We start from the raw sequence: 26,231 nt of genomic DNA on the forward strand, positions 1-26,231 counted from the left end.
AGGACCACACCACTGATCCTGTGTCCTCTGATTGGTGCCGTTACTGCTACAAAAACACCGATACAACCGTAATCTGGGGGCGCACCCACGATACGCAGATTGTATCTTGGAAAGACTCATGTCCGAAGACTCTACTTTAGATGAATCTTCATGACACGCTTGATACACGGAGCAATACATTTCTGTTCGCAAATGGAATCGCTTCAATCTGTTCAACTGATTCTCTTTTGCGCTGAGAGTGAATAACATAAATGAAGTGTTCGTTGCCATATTACAATTCTGTAGCGCGTGGTTGTGATGTAGCCTAATTGACCTAGTGTAACATGACTTCGAATTGTTGTGTCTTGTATATCCATAGCAGCTTTTGAATAGAAGCCTTTCTTTTGTAAAATGAGTTGATTCTATTCATCCAAAGAGATCGTGGGTCGGATTGAATTTGTGCCGCAGGCTTTGTGTTTGACCTTACAGTTTTTTGGCGTGCATGGCTGTTCAAACGTGGCATGACCTCGCTATCCGTTTTGAGATCACGAGGTACATTTCCACATAATTACGAGTAGAACTAGTAATCTTGAAGACATCTCATTAGGCAATCACAATGAAAGATCTTGAAAGTACTGTAGTTTCAAAAAGTTGATATGGATGAGGTGGTAATGATAAGCAGTTCTATCTGTAGTGTCTATTTTTGAAATCGCAACTCACAAGATGGATCTTCGCAGATGACGAAAAATGTCAAGTAGTTGCGAGATATATTCAGTTACCGTGGTACAGGTCGTGTTTCGCCCAGTTGTCATGATAATTTTATTTTAAAAATACGTTGTACTTGTCAAGATACCAAGTGCGTCAAATAAGTGGTGTTGCTGGAAAACTGTTTAGTAGTAGTCTATTATACAGGGTCACCTGAGTAAGTAGCGTAACTGCCCAAAAGGATAAGTACTTTGATACCGGCAACCTCTGGCCGTAGGATAAATATTGAGGAAGTTTAATATTTTGAGTCGAAGTCTCCATCATTCACCAATACTGACTATGCCACCGTTTCAAAATGCTAATGGTGAACAACTGGTGTCATAGTTTTAGCCCACTTGGGGCCAACACACATATACATTAGGGTTGTTCAAAAATAACTTTTTTTTCCAAATCTCATTCGCCTAGTGCAGTGGTTCTCAACCTTTTTGGCTTCGCGGACCCCTTTTGACCGTCACGGACCCTCGCGGACCCCTTCCAGTTTTAGTTCAATTTTAGCTGTATTATGGTGCAACCTTCATCTGTTTTGTGCAAATATGAATTGTAGGCTTGTGATAAACAGCAAAATATTGATTTTTCTTGAAAATAACATCATATACTATTTATGTATAAATTGGTAGACTTTGAATATTTCAAAGCTAATTTTGCTGCTGTATTTCTTGAAGTAAGTGGTCGTGTCTTGAAAATCCACGTCTTCGTTTTGATATGAACGAGGAGTTCCGAAAATCATTTCCGCAAAGATAGATGGAGGCTAATGCAATATTAACTATAACGCTTCCGACTATACGTTTGGTGTGATTGCAACATTTATGGCACCAAAATGAAGAAACAAATATTTCATGAACATATCACGCCCAGCATCTAGCGCAGGGACTGGCAACATACGCACCGCGGGTTGGATGGGCCCGCGACGGCATTTTGATCGGCCCGCAGAGAGTTTCTACCGTCAAAGTGAAATCCTAATCTAAAAGTATATAGACAAATTTTATGCGCCAAAGAATGGATCCAAGTTTTCCAACCTGAGAATGACTGTAATGAAACGACTTGTTCTGTTTGAGCAAACATTTTCGACCATGAACTATTGAACATTAACACGGCAAGGCTGCGTACCAATATAACTGGTGATATGAATTTCAGGGTTGGAGCGTAATGCTTTGACAGCAACGAAACACTCCTTATGTTCATCAAAAAACCAGCCTTGTCGATAGGGCATCCGCAATAAGAATGCGCCAAATCTGATAGCCGAGCTTTAAGAGTAGGTATATCATTGTCCGATTTATGACGAGTGTCAGCCGTGAATATTCGGGTTCATTTCAATATGAATATACTATTTAATTGTATATTGAATTTCTGTACCTCCAAGAAGCTATTCAAATAGTGGTTATGTATATTACTGGATCAAATGGATTTCGTGGCGAGGTTTCAATCCCTGCATTGGGAAAAATTAGGGAAATACTTCGTAAATTTTTATTTCAAACGACTGTTCACTAATTTGATGAGACTGACAACTTTAAATCGAGAAGGTTTCGCAGACATTACGAAGTCACCCTGATTGATGTTACTATCTCCATATTTTTATTTTTACCACAAACCCCAACAAAACGTCGCTAAACAGCAATATGTTTGTATCAGCAGGTTATTGGAAAATTGGCGATGAAAATGAATTTCCACACTACGATAGCTCATGTCAGACGATTATTATGATGATATGAGTCATGAGGTTTTAGCAGTTGTGGTGCGAAACTGCCTCATGCTTTCTCAAAATAAAAAATAAAATAAAAATTAGGTTATCAACCATTTTAAAAAATTAGAGGTCTCGCGGACCCCCTGAAATTGCTTCGCGGACCCCCGGTTGAGAACCACTGGCCTAGTGACTAGATCGTCAGGTTGTCCAAGAAAACGATGCACACCAAATTTGACTAAATTCCAACCAGTAAAGGCCATGCAATCTTGAATTGAAATTTTCAATTTATTAATAAAAATTGAAAAAAAAATTCTCAAATTTTTCTGTCAACCCCATGAAATTGTTCAGCTGTCTTCAAAGACGATACAATTCAAATTTGAGTCAATTCCGACTAGTAGAAGCGGAACTATTTGAGTTTTTCGTTGATAATCCCCGGATCAAGGATAATTTTAGCTCTATTGTGGTGCAACCTTCGTCTGTCTTGTGCAAATATGAACTGTAGGCTTGTGATAAACAGCAAAATCATGTTTTTTTTTCTTGAAAATAACATCATACTATTTATGTAGAAATTAGCAGACTTTTATTATTTCAAAGCTAATTTTGCTGCTGTATTTCATGAGGTATGTGGTCGTGTCTTGAAAAATACGTGTCTTCGTTTTGATATGAACGAGGAGTGCCTAAAACCATTTCCGGAAAGACAAATGGAGGCTAATGCAATATTAACGCATAACGCTTACGACGATACTTTTGGTGTGATCGCAACATTTATCGCACCAAAATGAAGAGACATATATTTTATAAACATAACACGTCCGGGATCTAGCGCAGGGACGGGCAACATATGGACCGCGGGCCGCGACGGCATTTTGATCGGCACGCAGAAAGTTTCCACCTTCAACGTGAAATACTTATCTAAAAGTACAGACAAATTTTATGCGCCAAAGAATGGATCCAAGTTTTCCAACCCGAGAAAGACTGTCCTGAAACGACTTGTTTTGTTTGGGTCTACGTATGTATTTACGAGCAAACATTTTCGACCATGAACAATTAAACAACAACAAGACAAGGCTGCCTACCAATATAACTGGTGATATGAATTTCAGGGTTGGAGCGTAATGCTTTGATAGCTACGAAACACTCCTTGCTCATCAAAAAAACATCCTTGTCGATAAGGCATCCGCAATAAGAATGCTCCAAATCAGATAGCCGAGCTTTAAGAGCAGGTATATCATTGTCCGATTTATGACCAATGTCAGCCGAAAATATTCGGGTCCATTCCAATATGAATATACTATTCAATTGTAAATTGAAGTTCTGTACCTCCAAAAAGCGGTTCAAATAGTGGTTATGTATATCACGGGATAAAATGGATTTCGGGGCGAGGTTTCAATCTCTGCACTGGGACAAATCAGGGAAATACTTCGGAAATTTTTATTTCAAACGACTGTTTACTAACTTGATGAGACTGAGAACTTCAAATCGAGAAGGTTTCGCAGACATTAAGAAGTCACCCTGATTGACGTTACTATCTCCCTATTTTTATTTTTTTTCCACAAACCCTAACAAAACGTCTCTAAACTGCAATATATTTGTATTAGCAGGTTATGGGAAAATTGGCAATGAAAATGAATTTCCACACTACGATAGTTCATGTCAGACGAGTATGATGATGATATGAGTCATGAGGTTTTAGCAGTTGTGGTGCGAAACTGCCTCATGCTTTCTCAAATTAAAAAAAAAACGAAATAAAAATTAGGTTATCAACTATTTTGAAAATTTTGAGGTCTCGCGGACCCCCTGAAATTGCTTCGCGGACCCCCGGTTGAGAACCGCTGTTCTAGAAGATATATATTTGGGATGCTGCCAACATTCCTGCTCGTATTACAGTGTTATAATAATTGGGCTTTGTAAAGTAGACAGACTTTTGGGGTTGTTTGAAAATCAATTTTGTTTTCAAATTTTACTTCCTAGTTGATGAAAGTGCCAAGTTTGTTAAGTGAAAAGTAATAAGGTAGAAAGTTATTGATTTTTAACAACAATCAAAAATTTCATTGAAATTGTATCGGCTCCCACATGGAATTGTTAGGTTGTCTACAACAATTTCGAATGATGCATATTCATCAACTCCAACCCATAGAAGTAGTAGGGTACGAAATGTTGGATTATGAAAAATAATACTATTTCCGATAGGACATTTCATCGTTAAAACTGGATTGAACGGGTTCATGAGCCTGTATCATTGCACAGTTCCAGTCTTGCAGAGTTAACTAGGCCTTGTGAAACCCAAAACGATATTTGGGTCCCGTGATTCTAATTTTTTTGTAAGCTCCAAAGATGATCTGAAAAGCGCTACCATAGTAATTGCTAGGGCTGGGTAGTGTTCTAGTGGGCACCAGGTTTTAATGAATTGATTGGGGCAATAAGGGATGGTTTTTTATGAGTTTCGAAATCATATGATCCTCGCAGCTAAGATGTAACTTGTCAATGAGAATTTGAGTTTCGATGCTATTTTCTTCTGTGAAAAGATTGAAAACACGAATTGTTACAGTCAAAAGTTCTATGAAATGGTTGTGGTCTAAATACAATACGCGAAAATAATACGCGAGTAACTGTATACGTGTATAGCCACATGCTCTACGGTGTGTTATTATCAGCCAAAATAGAGGATCCAATATGAAGCCTCGATATGTTGAAACAAATTGATATGGTACAATACACTACTCAGCTACATATCCGTGAGAATTTAAAAGCATAAACTATATACATTCGATTTGAATCATACAAAAAAGTTGGTAAAGGTGAGCACTGCATAAAGTAAGCACTTGAGATGTTACCCGTCCATAATCGCCTGGCCGAACCGGGCTGATGGTGTCACACTTGTTCCAAAATTGTTTTGAATCTAATATTCAGTCATCCCGGAGACTTGTTGAAGACAGAGTAAATTAACAGTTTGGTGTCTTGGAGCTAAAATCTATCGGACAATCAAGTTGAAACCTGAACGTCCCAAATGTTCTATCCGCAAACCCGCGATGGAACCTGAAATATAATTGTGGTCTACAAAGTATGTGCGAAACATCTATAAGGAACTAATCGTCTGAATTGTCAGGTTGCCGATCACCACAATGCCTAATAATTCTACTGAACTGGTAATATTAGATCATAAGTTTGTTATTCTTGGATATTGTTACACTGCTCTCAGTGCTCTGTTTTTGCTAATTGCTTTTGTATTTTCGGGTTGCTATAATATAAGAATTATCTTACTATGTAATAGCTCATTCCAAGCTATCGTTGAATGCTCATATTCAAGTAGAGAGCGTTTCATGTGTGATGCTTGAAAATGTAAAGTAATATACAGATAATCCAGAAGAATGACGAGGAAGATGTGCTGGATCTGTGGAAAGAGCTTCAATCGTAAGGGCGGATTGAAGGCTCACTTGCGGTTCCACCTTATAGATCGAAATACTGAATGTGAGATCTGCGGAAAAACCTTTGCTGCAATAACTAAATTAAACAAACATTTATTATCCCACACTTATTTGAAAAATCATGAACGCAAGGGCATTGGCAAGGAGTATAATCCAATCGTTTACTTGAAAAGACATGTGGATACACGTACTGCTCACCTTGGAGTCAAAAACCACGACTGTGAGATCTGTGGAAAATCGTTTGTGCGGGTTGGCGACCTGAAAAGGCATGGAAATATACATACTGGAGTCAAAAACCATGCAAGTCATTTCTGCGGAAAAGCGTTTACCCTTCTTGGTAACCTAAAACAACATGAAAATACACATGCTGGAGTCAAAAACCATGTATGTCAGATTTGCGGGAAAGCGTTTACAAAGCTTTGTGGCTTGAAAAGACATGGAAATACACATACTGGAGTCAAAAACTATGCATGTCAGATCTGCGGAAAAGCGTTTACCCAGCTTGGTGGCCTGAAAAGCCATGGAAATACACATACGGGAGTAAAAAATTATGAATGTCAGACGTGTGGTAAAGCGTTTGCTCGGCTTGGTGACTTGAAAGCACATGCACATACACATACTGGAGTAAAATGCTATGTATGTCAGATCTGTGGAAAAGCGTTTTCCCAACTGAGTCACTTGAAAGGTCATGGAAATACACATACCGAAGTCAAAAACTATGAATGTGAGATTTGCGGAAAAGCTTTTATCCGGCTTGGTGACTTGAAAAGACATGAACATACACATACTGGTGTCAAAAACAATGCATGTCAGATCTGCGGAAAAGCGTTTGCTTGGATCGAAAACTTGAAAACACATGAGAATTCACATACTGGAGTCAAAAACTATGAGTGTCAGATCTGCGGAAAAGTGTTTACCCAGCTTAGTAGCTTGAATAATCATGTACATATACATACGGGAGTCAAAAACAATGCATGTCAGATCTGCGGAAAAGCGTTTACCCAGCTTGGTGACTTGAAGAGACATGGGAATACACATACTGGAGTCAAAAACTATGCATGTCAGATCTGCGGGAAAGCGTTTACCCTGCCTGGTAACTTGAAAAGACATGAAAATACACATATTGGAATAAAAAACTATGCATGTCAGATCTGCGGAAAAGCGTTTACCCAGCTTGGTGACTTGAAGAGACATGGGAATACACATACTGGAGTCAAAAACTATGCATGTCAGATCTGCGGGAAAGCGTTTACCCTGCCTGGTAACTTGAAAAGACATGAAAATACACATACTGGAATAAAAAACCATGCATGTCAGATCTGCGGAAAAGCGTTTACCCAGCTTTGTGACATGAAGAGACATGGGAATACACATACTGCAGTCGAAAACTATGAGTGTCAGATCTGCGGAAAAGCGTTTACTCAGTTTAGTAGCTTGAATAGGCACTCATGCGGAACGCATGTCTTTTTTTTCTTACGATGATGATCTCGAACATGATGCAGTAATATTGACAGAAGCACCTTGTACTAAAATATGCTGTTACTTAGAGTAGACGTTCATTCACTCTGCTATCATGTCAATGCGATTTAATATTGCGATCAAATCTGTACGAGTACTAAACGCATATATCTTTGAATCACCTTTCCGGCTAAATGATTACTGTGCCTGCTGTCTAGAAATTGTGGTGGACTTGTATCTTCGTGTTACTAAGACGATTGCCCATGTCCATTTGTCGTTGCCACAATAAAAAATTCTGTATACATTGTTTTTCTCATCTAATTGTTTTTCAGTTTGAAAATGTTTCTCCCATTTTCATATTTTAATTATGGCGTATGATTACTGCCTGGATATTTGTGTCTCGCTGCCTGAATCAGTTTCAATGAAGACTGATTTGTGGTAATTTGTGCTGTGTCTGTGGTCAGAGTAGTTTGATGTTGATATCCAAATATTTGTATCACGGTGTGATGAGCTAATACTATAGTTTATGTCACCTAAATTTTAGGCTTCGTGTGCATTTTCCTTGGTATATTCTCTGGTACTTAGTAGTCTTCACATATCGTTTTCAGTTTCGTTTCAAATTGTAATGCTGTGGCCATTTTCATAGGCGCCGACTTACGAGGTTACGAGGTGGCGCAGCCACCTCGTGACCATATTTACGAGGTGGCGGCCACCTCGTACAAAATGCTCTGCTCAAACACCCAAGTGATTTGTGACCAGTAATCAGGCGAATCCAGGCGACCTCGTTAGAGACGTCTTCGATTTCGATACGCGCGTGTGCCAGACGCGTAGCCTTGTGGTTTCGGGGGTCCCTATTTGAAACGCGAAACCCCGTCATTTTGAAATGATCAGTCTAACTCTAATATTCAGTCGCTATTCAATAATTGTATTATCAGTGTTCCGCGCGGCTGATTTGCGAGAATTGTGTTGTCAATTAGAGATGATCTGTGATGATCTGCCGCTGAGATGGTCGCGAAATTAGGTCATTCATTCCCGTGCGCGTGGCGATCGTCGCTACCCGCTAGGGTGTCTTTATTTTGTGCTAGGAAACTTATGAAACTTATGGGAACTTATGAAACTTATGAAACTTATGAAAACTTATGAGACTTATGAAACTTATGAAAACTTATGAGACTTATGAAAACTTATGAAAACTTATGAAACTTATGAAAATTTATGAGACTTATGAAAACTTATGAAACTTATGAAAACTTATGAGACTTATGAAAACTTATGAAACTTATGAAAACTAATGAAACTTATGAAAACTTATGAGACTTATGAAAACTTATGAAACTTATGAAAACTTATGAAACTTTTGCACAAATCTGAAGTGAGGGGACATTGCAATGAGGTGCTTTGATAACTACATGTTAACTCTCTGGTGACGTTGCGATTCTACCACAAGTAGGCTACACGTACAAATGTATCTATATGTGAATTGCAAAATCAGCGTAAAGAGACAGCCAGTCACACACACTAGTCAATGGTCACACTAACGTAGTAGGTTGGTATTAATGATGTTTCGACTACTGTGGTCTGGTTATTTTACACCAGGCTAGTGGTTCTCCTTATTATGGTTCCTCATACGCCGACTATTATGGTTCGGGGCCGTCGCAAGACACCGCTTACTCGGATCGTACGACGAGTCCACGCCTACATAAACCCAAAACACTTCGGTAGGAATACTGGAGTCGACCTCAGCTTGACTCGAATTCACAACCTATTCGTTTTGCAGCGGTGGAGTTGTGAATATATTCACCGAACTAAAGGGGAGCTAGTCAAGTATAATCCACGCTAAGCATTCTTCTTGTCGAACATTATAATAAAAGATCACGAGCGTGGATGCGTTACGCGACTCACTTGTCGATACATTGCCCCTCCCACCAGCGAAATACTATCGTAGCAATAATACGTGAATCTCGAACCTCGGCGCAGCAAACATATGCAATTGCAAAGAAGAACATTGCATACCCAGACGTTTTCAACGTTAGTTTACTCATTGTTCACTATCAGCATGACCATGGTGCCGAGCCACACTATAGTATGCCATTCGAAAATTTGAAATTATGCTTAAAATAATTGTAGTCTAAAGAAAACGATCAATAATCTAAATTATAATCCGTCGGTCTCGATGTGAAGTTTATTTGTAAAAATAAAATTTCTGTCATGCCGACAACTAATATACACGCGAACTCGGTTTACCAGACGTATCGCGTGCCGAGAAGGGTTAATCCAGTTTCGTACGATGCGTTGATTGATCGCAGACATACTGGCGCCTGTGAGACAATGCGGTTTTCAAGACCTCATTGCCTTCCTAATTACCATCAAGAAATGAAGTGTCGTCGATGTTCAAGTTTATAAATTCATATTGCAATCAGAACAGTCCCCATTCTCTTGTTAGGCGTGCTGGCACTTAGTTACTGCATGGTTATACGTATAGTACAAGCAGGCAAAGCCTACTCACGGTCACCGAATAGGTAAAATAGCTTCGTCAGAGATCACCTCCGTGTGTCTATCGGTGCTGTCAAATCTTCCGCTAGTTTACAGTGTGCTGTTAGCCGCTGACTATTTTCCATTTACAGAGGATGCCGCGAGGCACTGGCGTAGCAGCATGTGCTGCCGCCCCTGGCTCTCGCCTAAAATGCCGCCCCCCTCCCATAAGTAGACCGCAGAAAATTTCGACATAGATTCATGTTCAAGCAACCTTGTCAATAAAAATAATTACAAACAATATGCCGCGTCTCAGCCTCACCGTCTCAACGTTAATAATGTCAAAAATAATAAAGACAATTAAGAAAGAGCGAACGATTGTACTGTGCAAATAGAAAATCAATAGCCGCCTCAAAGCAAAATCAGCGATAATATCCTCAAATTCAAGTTTTTGAACGTAGTCTCTTTTTATAGACAGAATAGATAGAGGTGATAACCGATCATCATTCATGGTAGAACGTAAATAAGACTTAATCAGTTTGAGCTTTGAGAAGCTCGCCTCACACAGCTCGCAATTGAAACCGCATTGGTCCGATAAAGTTTCAGACACGAGCATAAATATGGTGTCGAATCAAATAGCTTTGCATTAACTAACCACTGTAGAACATGAAACGCTGTTGCACTACGATCTAACGTGGTTTCACTGCTCCGCACCAGCCTCTTAACCCTTTTAAAATCTCAAGTTGAACAACTTCAATAAAACAAGAGGTTTGATCAAGGTATAATAACAGATAACAGAAATAAACATTTTGCTATTAAATTACTTTACTACCGACAGCGTAAGCTGCAAGCTTCAATCACTTCGTTAGCGGTCAATTCATTTGCGAGAGAACAATGGAGGCTCAGTAAAAGACACGATCAATGAATGAATGATTGGTCGCTCTGACGGGTTACACCACCGTTTTGCGAACAATCCGACCATATGCCAGACACAGTGATTTATAGCGATATCGATTGCTTCATGACTCGAAATTGACTCGTGATTTTTGCTTCGAGTCACGAGTCAATCCACATTTCTGATACGCCGAGTCAAGTCAAGTCAAGTCATTTTAGCAAAGTGACTAGAGTCAAGTCAAGTCATACGAAAAAGGTGACTCGAGTCTGACTCGAGTCAAGTCATGACTCGAGTCATCCCAACACTGATTAATTCGTGTTTGCGGAATCAGCGCGACACTAGCTTTCGATTGAGATCTGTTTGATTAAATTTTAGCTCACGGGACGCCAGCTATAGGACTACCAAATTAACGCTTCTTTTAGCCGGCTGTGTACACTGTGTCGAACGAGATAGTGTAATGGTGAGGCGTCCGGCTTCTTGATCGGTGGGTCGTGGGTTCGATCCCCGGCCGGGTCAGACCAAAGACTCGAAAACTGGTATCCGCGGTTATCCCGCTAGGCGCTCAGCAATCACAGGCGGTAAAACGGGGGTGCAGACTAGATGACTTTATTACAAAAACAAGTCCGTCTCGCATCTCCGTCGTCAGAGCATCTCGATGGTGAAGCGAAAAATAATACCATCTCTCTCTCTCTCTCACTGTGCAGCCACATTTTGCTTCCCCCTTGGAGCCTGCCGCCCCTGGCGCAGAGCCAGAACCGCCAAGTGGCTGCTACGCCACTGCCGCGAGGTTGAAAATTTTGACAACCACTGGTCTATGTAAATCTGGATTGCCATTATTGCAATCACGATTTAAAAATCCCTATTTGGAATCGAATACCGAGACAATGGTCTCACAATAAAATTCGAATCTGAATTAATGTACCTCATGTATTATAAGTTTCATAAGTTTCAATAATATTCATAAGTTGCATAAGTTTCCGCAAGTTTCATAAGTTTCCATAAGTTTTCATAAGTTTTCATAAGTTTTCATAAGTTTCCATAAGTTTCATAAGTTTTCATAAGTTTCATAAGTCTCATAAGTTTTCATAAGTTTTCATAAGTTTCATAAGTTTTCATAAGTTTCATAAGTTTTCATAAGTTTTCATAAGTTTTCATAAGTTTCATAAGTTTCATAAGTTTTCATAAGTTTCATAAGTCTCATAAGTTTTCATAAGTTTCCATAAGTTTCATAAGTTTTCATAAGTTTCATAAGTCTCATAAGTTTTCATAAGTTTCATAAGTCTCATAAGTTTTCATAAGTTTTCATAAGTTTCATTAGTTTTCATAAGTTTCATAAGTCTCATAAGTTTTCATAAGTTTCATAAGTTTTCATAAGTTTCATAAGTTTCCATAAGTTTCATAAGTTTCCTAGCACAAAATAAAGGCACCCACCCGCTAGCCTGATTTATCGCGGCCCGAACAATAAGCCTGGTTCCGCAGACTTGAGCAATCTCATCTGCGATAGGCTCATTTCACACTATATCATCGCTTGCCTGCGTAATTGCATCTGCATTGGCGGCTTCGGCCTGGTGTGCACGATATCATCGCTGACTACACAATACCATCTGCAATAGGCCTGTTGTGAAAGGTATCATTGCTGGCCTAACTATCGCGTCTTGGGCATAGCATGCTTTGGCTCCTATCTCTCGCTGGTTTGGAGACAATGCGGTCGAGTTTTCGCTAATTAGTGATTGTTTTATGTCATATTGATTAAAAAGCGACATCGCGAAACTGAATAACATCGAATCGTTAGAGACGTCGTCGAGTTCGATACGCGCGTGTGCCAGGCGCGAAGCCAGGGGGCATTCGGGGGGCGAAACCTTTTGAAACGCGAAACCATGTCATTTTGAAACGACCATTCTAACTCTAATATTCAGTTGCAATTCAATAATTGTATTATCATTGTTCCGCCGGGCCGAATTGCGAGAAGCATGTTGTCAATTGGTGAGAAGATTCTGTGATGATCTACCGCTGAGATGGTCGCGAACTTAGGTCAGTCATTCCCGGGCGCGTGGCAATCGTCACTAGCCCGATTTATCGCGTCTTGAACAAGCCTGCATCTGCAATAGACCCAGTTCACTCTATACCATCGCTTGCCTGCGCAATCGCATCTGTATTGGCGGCTTCGGCCTGGCGTACACGATATCATTGCAGGCATATACTATACATGAGCAATGAGCATCTGCGATAGGCCTGGTTCGAAAGATACCATTGCTGGCTTAACTATGGCGTCTCAGGCCTAGCATGCGTTGGCTCCTATCTGTGGTCGAGTTTACGGTGATTGGCGATTGTTTTATGTTACATTGATTAAAGAGCGACATTGCGAAACTGAATAACATCGAATAGCTGCAAAGAGACTTTAACGTGCGTAATTGATTCCCGCTAATACTTGAACGTAACCATCAGAAGATGTGTATCATGGCTTGAGTTCTAAAAGACGACACAGGTCTGAACCACCTGAAATCGGTGCCGTCAAGTTCGGACATTTTGATTTGCGAAAACTGTCATCGAGGCTGCGTAATACGTGCGCGACTGCCCGTATTTAATTGTTCACCACAGATCAGGGATTCTCAAATTGACAGCACTATCGGACTCTTTGGCAAGCTTATCATACGAGTAAAACGTCAACATGAATACCATCCTAGATCTACTCTCCCGACCATCCACCCAAATAGACGATCTGCTTTTTTAAAATCTAAATGATGTGCGCCCACATTCGTTTACAAAACCATCTTGAGCTAGCTAGCTACGTGTGATAGTCTTCAATCGGAGCGCGAAATTGGAGGATGTGTTGGTGTGTGCCTCCAAATTGGAATTCATTTCTGCGCATATTCGTTTCACTAAGAAGGCTTTGCCAGTGAGATTAATCTGGAAATGCAGCAATACAGCTTCAACACCGATATAATGTGAAAACAATTGTCGCGACGACAGCTACTCAATACTATGTCAAACTCAAAACCCATTCATAGCGATACTGATTAGAATACACGCTTTCTCGTTTGCAACCATCCGTATTTTTTGTTTTCTACTTGATACATTCGTACTCCGAAATTGCCGCACAAAGTCATTTTTCAGTGTTCCTTTCGTTATTAAAGTGCATTAGGCGATGCCATGCCATTGTCAAATATTGATGCATAACGAGATTCTGGGTGGCACAAATTCTGATTTCATTCGATTCGGTTGAACAGGGAACCTTCTATATTCCGATCAACTTGATTGCTGGATGTACTCGTATCGAGAACAACAATATCGAATATTAAACTATTGGGTATTTCGTAGACAGTGGATTTCTATTGATAAGATCGCGGCATGCACCCGGAAGTGGAAATATTTCTTGCCCAGGGGTAGCCAACCAGCGGCCGTAGAAGGAAATTTGTGCAGCCGTCAACACGTAAGTCAATTAGTATGTGTTGGCGGCCGTCGACATGCAAATTGAAATTACGAATTGACCGATGAAATCCCAAAATGCTTCGCGAACGTAAATCGGAAATGTACCAATGCCGCCAAATTCGCAGTTTTAATCTGCAAACAATTGCTGCCGCGATGAGAGCTAATCAACGCCAACGCGCAGCTAGAAATCGCAAGAGACAATTATTGATTGGCTGCGCGATTTCGCGTTTGTAATCATCATTATTGTCTGCTTGAAACCTCATGTTCGAGAGTTGTGTGTTAATTGCGAACTTGCCAGGCAAGTGCGTAGCGTATTCAGTTAATCACACCACAGCGCATTGCGCGTGAATAACATTGATACAACTCCGAATTCTCAGTGACGTGAATTATGATTTCTGCTCGGTGCATTCCGTCGGACGGACTAGTAGCGCAGTTATATTTTCATATGATCGTACTCGTACCGTTTTAAGATTCCATTTAATAACTCGATCGCATGGTTTGGTATTAATGATCACAGGGCCGGTATTAAAACGACACAAGAATAGTTTAACGCTGCACTTAAACCAGCGGCATGTAGTAAAGTGCGTTTTAGTGCGGCGATGACGGCATCGATATGGAAAAATTATGACGTCACAAGACTTCGCCACCTCGTAAAAAAATAAAAGTCGGCGCCTATGGCCATTTTGTATATATGTGTTTCTTGCCATCCATTTCATGCAATTTGTTGACAATTTCACTTCCTCGTGAGACTTCAATTTGTTCACAATTAATCATGGAGCTACAGTAAGGAGCTTTTTATAGTCTGATATGCTGTTCTGGCCGCTTTTTGCTGGTAGTATCTTCTAATTCCAGCATTATTCAGCATTCTCACAAAGACAACGTGAAATGGATCCCCGTATGATTTGTGATACAGGTGGTTAGCAAATTGACCGCTATCATTTGTGATGATGTGATTATAAACAGTCAGCCGCAGCACATATTATTTTTATTCTGTTTCGCTTTGAAATGTATTGAATATCTGATAAATTCTGTGTGTATTTCTGTGATACACTCGCTGCATCTTGTCAACAATTCCGTTCCTACATAAAATTTTGTTCCTTCCAGATTATTTGTAATCTATATTGCTGCAACACTGCACCACAGTGCTCTTTACCTTGTTCTGCTTGATGAAACCTTGAAACTGCTACGACGAACTCATGAACCCTGTTTACTTATGAGGCAAACTGAGGTATGAATAATCGTTAGGCATATCAATTGAACTACCTAGAGCAGAGGTCTCAAACACTCAGCCCGCCACAGCATTTCGTGCAGCCCGCGACAACATTTTCGATTTTTAATAATTTGACAATATAGAAGTGTCATATATAGGGGAGATGTGGTACCGACGGATCACTGGGACCGAAAATACTTTGAAAATTCTCCATGATAATTCCATGATTACACTCCGTGAACTTGTCTACAATTGCATGCTGTCATAATCTTTCCTCACATACAAAAAAATTCGACGTGCGCGAGCTATGGGGTCTCTCACAGATGTTTTTTGTTTTGGGGGGTGTAAACTAAATTTAGATCGACATATACATTTTTCTTTGTAACCTTCAACACGAACAAACCAGCAATCATTTTTATTGTGAAGTGTAGGGTTTGCATCAGGCTATATAATGGCACCTATTATTTTTTTCAGTACCTTCCTTGAGTGGATTTTTTTTCGATTCATGTATAAAATTCGTAGGGTGGGGACCGATGATACAATAGCCAAATCAAGCACAATAATCAAGCGTACTAATCATGAAACAAATGAAAAATGCCTACGTACAGAAAATCTTTAGGTAATAATTGTGTATGATGCGTTATCGCTATAACGAGGTATTTGGAAGTCACACTGTCGATTTTCGGGCAATATGTATGTACCCTCAAATTTATAAGTTCGAGCCAAAATCGAAACGTGATTTTATGACAACATTTGAGTTAATATTTATTCTATTTTTTGACGGTTGCGACCAAACATTCTTCTTTGGCTTGCTGTAGCTTAGATTATAATACTGAGCAAGAAAAGATGGCACATTTGAGTTTTTAGGGTATATGGGTCATAGGTCCCCGGGTCGTGTGCCATTGGACCCACCGGGTGGGGACCGATGATACGTTCGAGCAACAAATTTTGAACGTCCATAAATATTTTTTGAAAAGACGGATATTCATGTATATGTGCGCGATAGGTAGAGCTTGTATCGAAGTGCTGAGCCAGCAAAAGATCTGCTGTTTTCGGCTGAACATTTTGGAGCCAGCAATCATTTTCCAATTTTTGATCCATCGGTACCACATCTCCCCTATCTTGTCAGGATATAAAGTGAAAATTCCCTCTAAATTTGCTCCGAAAGCCTTAAACTATTCATCAAACTTCCCTATCACATCAATTGCTAACGCTAACATGCAGTGGAAGATTCACTATTTCACCGCATTTGTAATATTCATGATGACAAAACCTAACCCTTAGATGATTCGTCACTAAAATTTGTGAGTTGGGCTTGGACGCGACCTTATTTAGAATGACTCAGACTCAGGCTAACTCGATGGCAAAATGAAAATGACTCGAGTGGACTTGGAGTGACTGGAATGCTGTAAATTTGTTGGAAGCATGGACGAAACAAACTAATTGCGTTTTAGGGGAATAGTAATAGATCAGAAGGTCGCAGCTTGGTATTTCGCTAACTAAGAAAGTAGCTATCGCAACCATTGGCAATCTGTTAGTTACATATTTGGTCGCGAAACCATGTTATTAAGGCCACTTAAAGGTACCGAGTAGCGAGTACCATAGTGATACGCTCCAACGATGTAACAGCAATGGGCCGTTCGGCGTTCCAACATTTGATTAGAGATGAGTTCATGAGATTATTAGCCTACTTATCAGAAGTATACCCGAATCCTGGATTGGAATTACAATGCTCAACTTAGAAATGTTTTGATATCAGATCAGTCTCTATTATTATCAATCTGTTGGATTCAAAATATTCATGGTAGCTGAAAATTATAACACGGTAGCTTTTATGATGGCATCAAATATTTGTTCTTTGATATATGGTGTCTTAATATATATCAAGTACAACAAAAATTCTATTCAAATAGTATAAATTTGAGGATTCTTTTCGTGCCAGGCCTAAATTGATACAAGAGTAAATCACATTTTCACGATGTGTGTTTACTGTCAGTCTGCTGGATCGGCTCACTTTCAATAGGATAATTTATTCCCGCCAAATGGCCTACATGGAAAGACATAGAATACCCCTATAAATGCTGCGGCCCGCGGCGTCGTTAACTGGAAAGCTGGCCCGCAAGCACATTTGAGTTTGAGACCTCTGACCTAGAGCTACCGACATTACAGACACTGCTGGCGAGAGCTCGATTATAGCTGCAGAGTGCGCGGAAAATCACTTTTGGTCGGTTGTTTCACCTCTGGCCCAGCAGACCAGATATTTATGGTTTGATTCGTGGCGGTTGCTTCTCCAAGAATCAGCAGCTGAAGAGCAAAACCAGTGTCACCCCCTAGCCAAAATGATTGGGTAAGTAATGAAATCTGTGTGAAACTTCAAATGAATGATTGTACTGACAATAGAGCACTATTCTCATGTGGCAATCCGACGCTATGAAGGCACATAATGGCTTTAAATCGTCATTCAGTTTTACTTTGATTATATCATAGTTGTGTGCTACATACAATGTCCTTTTGTAAGAAGTGTGCAGGGCACTATGAAACATTGCGCCATAGTAGTATTGTAATGCTGTTTGGCTGTCTGTAGATTGCATCACCTTAACCAGTGGAGTGGTTCTCGACTGCCAGTCCCCAGACCTGTGCCAGTCTGCGTTAACTATCCAGTCGGCTGAACAAATATATATTTGGATGTCCTAATCGCAAAATGTAAGAGGTGGGAGTCTTGTTCATTAATTACGGAACTAGAACATCACCTTCTTTTTTATCCGTCATCACAGCGCAGCAATTGACGTACCAATCTGTTTGAAATCACCCAGAAACACGTTTATTCAGAAAAAAAACATCACTCTATTTTCAGGCATGCTGGGTACAGGGTGATGTTTGATTATGGCTTAGTGTCGAAATTGGCCCCGCACATACCGTAAACCGGGGTAACTTTGGACAATTTTCAACAATTCCGCTTTGTATCTTGGAAATTCTAGGGTGTGGGGGAGGCAAGTTTTGTGTTTTTCAGGGGTCATGGAGCAAAGATTAGAATTAACTAATCCAAAATCTTCATGGTCATGAATAAGTACCTTATTTTCGTAAATTATCCGTGTCCAAAGTTACCCGGGCATGTGGGGTAACTTTGGACACTGTAGCTTTTTGTATGTCTTTACACTCTATTTTTTATGAAACCTCATAATTGAGGCTTATTTGGTAAGAGTTGATGGTAGCAGTGGCTAAAACTGAAACAAAATAGCATACGTCCGGCCTATTGCATAATTTCCACCTAATCCCCCCCCAAGAAAAACGCTAACGCCCCCTTCTTCATCGCTCATCTCAATTTTCCCTCATGTCTTCACCAGCGGGGACTTATTAATAACACGGTGATAAGGGATATCCCACTGGCGGTGTCAGCAATCGACAGCAACCATTAAGCATGTTCAAATATTTTACTGTTCTTTAAAAGATACACTTTGCCTTTCATATGTCCTCTGATGGACATATTTGTCGTAATTTACGGTAGGCCTATCCCATATTCAGCAGGCGCATCTTTAAGAGTATTGTGATAAGTTTTTAAAGTAGCTTACACCCGATTACATCTCTCGGCTTACTGCCTACCCATTTTTTCATATTTTGGCAAAATCCTAATTTATTAACCTTCTCATTCCATTTTAAAAAGCCATTAGGGCGGTCATAACGAATACAGTTCACAATGCACTTTGACACAGATGAAGCAGCCACTTTCCAGAGCTCTAAATATCACATTTTCCACTGTCCAAAGTTACCCCGTTCCAATTAAATTTGACGTGATAACTTTGGACAACTGATTTTCTTGTATTGATCTAAGTGTGAGCCACTGAGATTTTTGCCATGGATTAGGACTACTTAGAGGTATCTGCTGCCAGGTTTTAAATCCATGAATCACATGCTATCTATGTTTGGCTGTAAGAAGTTTAATGGCCATCAATTTTGATGAAATTGACCCCAGCCATTAAGTTATCAATGTTGGGCCAAGTTTATCTGGTAGTGGAATGAATCCACCTTTTATGGATACTACTTGTGGTACTCTTGCCTCATGAAAAAGAATTGGACATCCAGCTGCAACCCTTTTTCATCAATAACCATTTAAATCTTTTACTGCTTAGTGTCCAAAGTTGCCCCGGTTTACGTTACTATTACTTTGAAAAATGGCCGAAATGTCGATTTCAGATTGTTTAACTTTTGCTGGTCGAAATCGACCATACTTTGGTGTCTAAAGTTGTTAGCAGGGCTGTGGAGTCGGAGTCGGGGTAATTTTCGCTTGATGGAGTCGGAGTCGTGAAAACTATAATAGCTGGAGTCGGAGTCGGTGGGAAAATACTGACTGGAGTCGGAGTCGGAGTTTGTGAGAATGACTATGACTTCGACTCCGACTCCGACTCCAACTTCTCTATCATGTAAACATTTGCTTTCAAAGAATTTTCAATATAATTTTTATGTACCACCAACCACTGTTATTATTAACCATACAGATCAGGTGCGACCAGCCCGTGGCACGAAGGCCAAATTTGGCACACGAGAAGGTTAGGTGTGGCCTGCGAGGTAATTCTCAAAATTATTTACGACACCAGGTACAATCGCAAGGCCAACCAAAATTTGATTAGCATGACCGCGAAATTTGATGATGATTAAAACAACAGTTCTGACGCATTGACGTATCCAGGGACCAGCCACATTTATCCCAGATCTTCGTATATGACCATGAAGTAGAATATTTCATAGCAGATTTATTGGACTTGAAATTTTTCTCGGTACTTCGCATGATTCATTGTCACTAGATTTCTTGCATTCAGTATTTGAGCCCACTTCTGAAAATTATAAATACGTATTATTCACAGAATTGAGTCTAACTGTATTCGCAATTAGGAGATACGGCTTCGCTGGTGCACTCGCAGCGAGATCGTCGACAAAACATTTGCACAAAATGATAGAGGCATGTTCACTGATACCATCGATTTTGCTATGTCTAAACGTCGAATAATCCTGTCCTTGCCAAATGAGCCCATTGATATACAGATGCGACCCCCAATGTATGTTAGCGACCCATTTATTGATAAAGCTATTCAGTCCTTATCTTGCAAAAAAATTTCGTGCTTCGCGCGACCAGGGCCTGATTGCGCACTGCACAGTTGCATGACATATTGTTATCAATTTTAGAGCGTATTAATATAAGTCTTGTTTGCAATGTTACCTAATTCGGTTCGCTCCTATCGACGACTAAAAAAAGGTTATCAACATTCCAGTTGCCAGCGCAATGGTTCGCAAATCTCAGGTGTCCCTTCCGTCGAAAAAGTTGCCCACCCCTGATATAGATAAAATCAGACATTACTTGCAAATTACAACTCAGTTGCAGAGGGGAAGAAAATCGCAATATGCGTTGTCGCGATGCAGTCAAAATTGATGCAATTTTTGGAATTATACCGTGATACTGTGACAGAGAAAATGCATCGGCTGGTTTTGTAAAATTGTAAAAATGATGTAGATATGACCAGACGATGCTCCCCACTTGACAAAATTAAAAATATTTGTAGTTTAGCTTAGCTGTTTGGGTCGAACAAATGATTAAGAAAGACTGCAAGTACCCAATCCTTGAATACTTGATTAAGTACATGCAGACTAGACATAGGCTATGGTCTTTGACTACTTAACTAAATTCCATTTCTGACCAATGTCTATTGTTAGTAGTAAGACTGTTTGTGCTTGTAATCAGGATAGTGTGCAATGACAAAATTAGTAAGTTCAATTTCTTTATTAGTTGCTGAGTCATACCTAAGAGCTACACTTGGATTTTTTATCTACATTTTTATTAAACAGTATTGGATATCTGCCATATTTGAATGATTATTACATTTCAGGATATTAGAGAGTCCATGTTATAAAAACTCGAATAAGGAAGGATATTTAGCAAATCTTTATTTCATGTTAATTGCAAGTGGATAATTCGAGTTGTGCCACAATGAAACAATTTAGCATGCCACAGTTAATCATATGTTTAATGGTTGTATGATAGTCATTCAACCGACAATGTGGAATATAATTTTCGAAGTAAATTGGTAATAATGCTGGAGTCGGAGTCGGGAGTCGGAGTCGGTACGTTTAAAGACCCAGGAGTCGGAGTCGGTATGTGTAAGAACTCAGGAGTCGGAGTCGGTATATTGAAAATGTGTGGAGTCGGAGTCGGAGTCGGTGGTAAAATTTACCGACTCCACAGCCCTGGTTGTTAGGCAACCTGTCAATTTCATCACTATGCGAGTGTAGTTATATCCGTATCCAGTAGTTGCGATTTTGGCCGTCGGTCGTTTTGTCAAATTGTAAAGATCATACAGACAGCTTGTTATTTCTAGGAACAACATGTTTCCGAACTTGATCCTTTACATCTGAAAATAGCCCTTCTATGACTTGCAAAATTGTATTTTGTGCTGGTCAAGTTATGCAACTTTGTAACTTGATGAATCAATACCTTTTCCGCCAGCTTGACCGTGTCACCGGCTGGTGTGACCTGCCGTACCAACTAATCATTTGACAATTTTTATGCCTGCTTTTACCCAGCCTACATTGTTTTGTCACAAATTAACTGAACATAAACGATGTGATTCAACTGTACGTAGTCGTAGAATACCGTAGTAGACAGACCCCATACCCCGATTTTTATTTCAAATTTACCTCCAATTGCATTGTGCAAATATCACTAGGCTATTATTACAAGATCATCAAAATGACTTTTCCAGAAAATAAAATCATACTATTGATGAACAATTGCAACAGGAGAAATGTGTATAGCTCGAAACGAGCCAAGCTTTCTGTAAAAACATTTGCGATTCTTGAGCATATGTGAATGAATTCTGATTTGATATGAAATGAACTTGATTTCAAGTCCCAAGGTTTCACGAAATCATTTATTATAAAAACTGTATAGCTTGTATTCTAATTGTAATCTAGTGTGGAAAAAAATGTGTAGCTATCATTCTAATGCTAATCTAATTTGAAAATAATTGTGTAGATATCATCATAATTATACTCTAATGTGGAAAGTAACTTTGTATCTGTGAGGCTAATTCTAGTCTAATTTGGAAAAGCTGAAAATTTTCTCATTGTCCAAGTCTGCACATCGACTTAACCTGATACTTGAATCTCTTCCGATCCAAATACGGAAATGGTTTACTATTTCAAATCAAATCTTGATTCAAATTATAGTTTTAAATCCACAAATCCTGATTCCCGAACATACTTGTAACATGTGAGTTACTATCTGTGATTTTCTCACTAGAATGTTTGAAATCGACCCGTTCCAACGATCCTCTGTAAAGGGAGTGCCGGCGAGCAAGTATTTCAACGGCAACATTCCACTAAAACTGCCCATAACCGATGACGCCTAGGATTTCGGAAAGCCAACTACAACACAGGCGTCCTCTGCAGAGTTTAAACGGTGGGTATTTTCGTATAAGTCTGGCAAAATCGAGTTACTGATTGATTGGATTCTGAATCGAGTATTGCGTTTCGAGTCGCGTACTCGAGTCTCATTCACTAGAGCCCGACCAATATCGTATTTTTGAGCCAATACCGATAAGTAGCACCTTCACCGATAACCCCGATATATTCGAACGATATTGAAATAATATGACACCTAGCTTGAGACATATTTCCAAAACTTCATAGCATTTATTTGAACTTCGCGGCCGTTGCTATACTTGGATATGACATAAGCTAAAAATCATGCATCTGAACGACTGTAAGCAGAGCCAGTCCATAGCAATAGTATTTCTACTTTAACATAGTACTCGTTGAGGTTTTGCCCCACGACTTCACCATGATTAGTAGTGATGACTCTGAAACGTCTGCAAAAACATCACACAACGGAAAACTGGTGTATTTTTTAGTTCGTCGGCAACTAAAATATTTTACATAAACTGCTAGAACTAGAACTGCTCACTTTTTAAAATCCGCAACCAAAGCTAGTATCTGAATTTCAGGCACCGCTTGAGAAGTAGCACGATAAAGGCAAAATGTGTCGAGAGATCGTCTTCATGACAGTTTGAATCACAAACACGTCGTTGGATTTCACGGATTCTTCCAAGACAAGGATTTTGTCTGCATCGTTCTCGAGTTGTGTAAAAGCAGGGTAAAAGCATTTCCATGTTACAAATGCAATGTCTCGCAAACTGTAGCGCAATTATATCAGCCTTGTAGGGCTCAGTACTGGCAGACTGTCCAATGAGAACAGGGCGTCAAATCTAATTATGAGACAAAAGCACACTGGGTTCGTTTGGCTGTTATGTGAGGTCACAAAGACAAAAATTACATACCAATGACGGTTTCAAGAATGCCAATCAACAGTATGCTATTGGTGGGTCATTTCTGAAAATTAGAACAAAACACCTTTGTCCTTTGGCAAACAAGGTATCTGATCGGTCAAAGCAACATTTTCGATCCTCATCTACTATAACGCAAGAATGTTGCCTGGCTATCACTATAAATTTTAAAGTGTCGGGAGCATAGAATTTAATAGGATGGCAATTCCATTCAGGGAAACTACACCTGACCAGGAGTGCTATGTGTGTTAACAGTAGGCTATATTGTATTATTGTGTATGAATTACAATTGATGAAGTGAACTTGATTTTTGTTTTATGTCTTCTGAGAATTTTGCAATTTTAATTCAAATCTAATTTGGAAATATCATCTAGCTATCTTTCAACCTCTGGTCAAATTTAGAAGAATAGGTAGTCAAGTCATAATTCTAATTCTAATCCATCTTCATTTAGATATTCCCAACAAATAAGATTAATAATTTCATTCTTGTGATGGAACTTCACAAAAGAAGACGCGTCATCACAGAAGCAGAGGTACATTATTGCATGCAACAGATTCTGCTGAAGTTGTTTATCTTCGCAACTCTAAGATCATTTACTGGGATATCGAGGTAACGTTGCTTGCAGTAATGCATTGTACTAAGTAGGTGGTGATCAGTGACGATGGACTTGTGGTTTTTCCCCACTCGGGTCAGACTGGGACAACTAGCCAATTAAATTGCCTGTATTCTAATTCTAATTCAATTTTTGTTTTCCTGAAATTGATACAGGACAACTATGTAACGTGAGACGAGCCAAGCTTCCTGTACAGACATTCGGCATTCTTGTGCTTACAGGAATTAATTCTGATTTGATATCAACTGAACTTGATTCGATGAAACTCGATTCATGAAATCCGTTATTCTAAAAACTGTGTAGCTTTCATTCTAATTATAATCTAATACGAAAAAAATGTGTAGCTATCTTTCTAATATTAATCTAATTTGGAATAACTGTATAGATATTGTCTACCGACATAGTTACACTCTAATGGGGAAAAAAATTTCATCTCTAATGCTAATCCTAGTCTAATCTAAGAAATCTGAAAATTTTCTTGTTTTCCAAGTCTGCTATTCGTCTCATATTGATACTTGATACTTCCTGTCGAAATACGGAAAAATTGAATATTTCAAATCCACATCTTGATTTGTATTATAATTATAATTCCACAAATCATGATTCATATTTGTGATTTTATCACTAGAATGTTGGCGAGCGACCCGTGTCAACGACCCTCTGTAAAGAAGTGCTGGGGGGCGAGTTTTTCAACGGCTACGTTCCACAGAATCTACCCGCAACCTGCTTGACCATGGAACCTAAGTTCTCAGAAAGCCAACTACAGCAAAGACGTCCTCTGCATAGTTTAAACAGTGAGTATTTTTGTAGGCCTTGGCAAAATCGAGTTCTTAATTAATTGGACTCTGAATCGAGTATTACGTTCCGAGTCACGTACTCGAGTCTCATTCATCATATCGTATTTTTGAGCCAATACCGATAAGTAGCACCTTCACCGATAGCCACGACATATTCGGTTGATATTGAAATGATATGATAACTAGCTTAAGACATATTTCCAAACCTTCAGAGCATTTATTTGAACTTCGCAGCCGTTGCTATACTTGGATATGACATAAGCTAAAAATCATGCAACTGAACACATGTAAGCAGAGTCAGTCTTTTACAGAGTACTCAATAAGGTTTTGACCCGCAGCTTCACCAATACTGGTAGTGATGACTCTGAGACGGCTGCAACAACATCACAACGGAAAACTGGGATCATGATTCTCGACAAAGACGCGTGTTTTCTAATTTATCAGCTACTAAAATATTTTTAGATACGCAACTATGACTAGAACTACTCACCTTTTAAAATCGGCAACTAAAGCCAGTATCTGAATTTCAGGCATTGCTTGTGGAGTAGCAAAAAATGTGTCAAGAGATCAGTCTCCATCGAAGTTTGAATCACGAGCACGTCATTGGATTTCATTGATTCTTCCAAGACAAGGATTTTGTCTATCGAGTTGTGTAAAAGAAGGGTAAAAGCATTTCCTCGTTACAAATATAATGTACCTCTAACTGTGCTGGTCGAAAATGCATTAGAGCTCTAATGTTCACTACTAGTAGACTTGGACAACCACATCATTATTATACTATAATATATTAGGGTAAATAATTCCACTATAACTAGTCCACTATTTCTATATGTATAGTGTGGAACAGTCATTTACTATTCTCATGCTTATGATAATCAACTCAGATTTGAACTGAACTTAATTTCTCTTCCAAACTAGCTAATTTTAATTCTACTCTTATTTGGAAAAATGTGTTCAATATGATTCAAATCCCAATCTAGTTTGGATAATTTGATCATTTTCTAGTGACACAACTGTGATCACTAGGGCTGGGCACAATGATTTGATGACTCAAATCTGAATCGAGTATCAATTCTTATAATTTGAGTAAGTAGCCTAGTAGGAAATGATTGTGTCGAGTACTGACAATATACGCTCCATACCACAAAAAGGAAAAAATATATTTAACAATAAGCA

The 26,231-nt window shown here is 39.3% G+C and overlaps 3 protein-coding genes across 7 annotated transcripts in view; 2 read left to right on the forward strand and 1 right to left on the reverse strand.

The window, feature by feature from the left end:
* The window catches only part of LOC145444738 (serine/threonine-protein kinase PLK1-like), a 261,677-nt gene that overhangs the window by 171,442 nt on the left and 64,004 nt on the right, over nucleotides 1–26,231 (reverse strand). The gene's annotated exons all lie outside the window — the stretch shown is intronic.
* LOC145437337 (uncharacterized) lies at nucleotides 5,762–7,332 on the forward strand. Its single transcript, XM_080314543.1, has one exon. It carries the CDS (start codon nucleotides 5,794–5,796, stop codon nucleotides 7,330–7,332), a length of 1,539 nt encoding a protein of 512 aa, XP_080170669.1. The 5' UTR covers nucleotides 5,762–5,793.
* LOC145442337 (serine/threonine-protein kinase polo-like) overlaps nucleotides 24,133–26,231 on the forward strand; it is a 294,599-nt gene continuing 292,500 nt past the window's right edge. For 4 of the 5 annotated variants that reach the window (XR_013916132.1, XM_080320265.1, XM_080320620.1 and 1 more), the window contains exons 1-2: nucleotides 24,133–24,254; nucleotides 24,887–25,052. The gene's annotated coding sequence lies outside the window, so the exon portion shown is untranslated. Of the gene's footprint in view, nucleotides 24,255–24,534; nucleotides 25,053–26,231 lie in introns of those variants that run through there. The other variant, XM_080320400.1, reaches the window with a different exon arrangement.

The sequence above is a fragment of the Botryllus schlosseri genome, chromosome 1 (assembly GCF_051294905.1).
Source record: "Botryllus schlosseri isolate E-star chromosome 1, Bs_hap1, whole genome shotgun sequence".
Taxonomy (NCBI): domain Eukaryota; kingdom Metazoa; phylum Chordata; class Ascidiacea; order Stolidobranchia; family Styelidae; genus Botryllus; species Botryllus schlosseri.

What these genes read in the sequence shown, in the direction of transcription:
- LOC145437337 (XM_080314543.1), top strand. Translation starts at nt 5,794, where the DNA reads ATGACGAGGAAGATGTGCTGGATCTGTGGAAAGAGCTTCAATCGTAAG.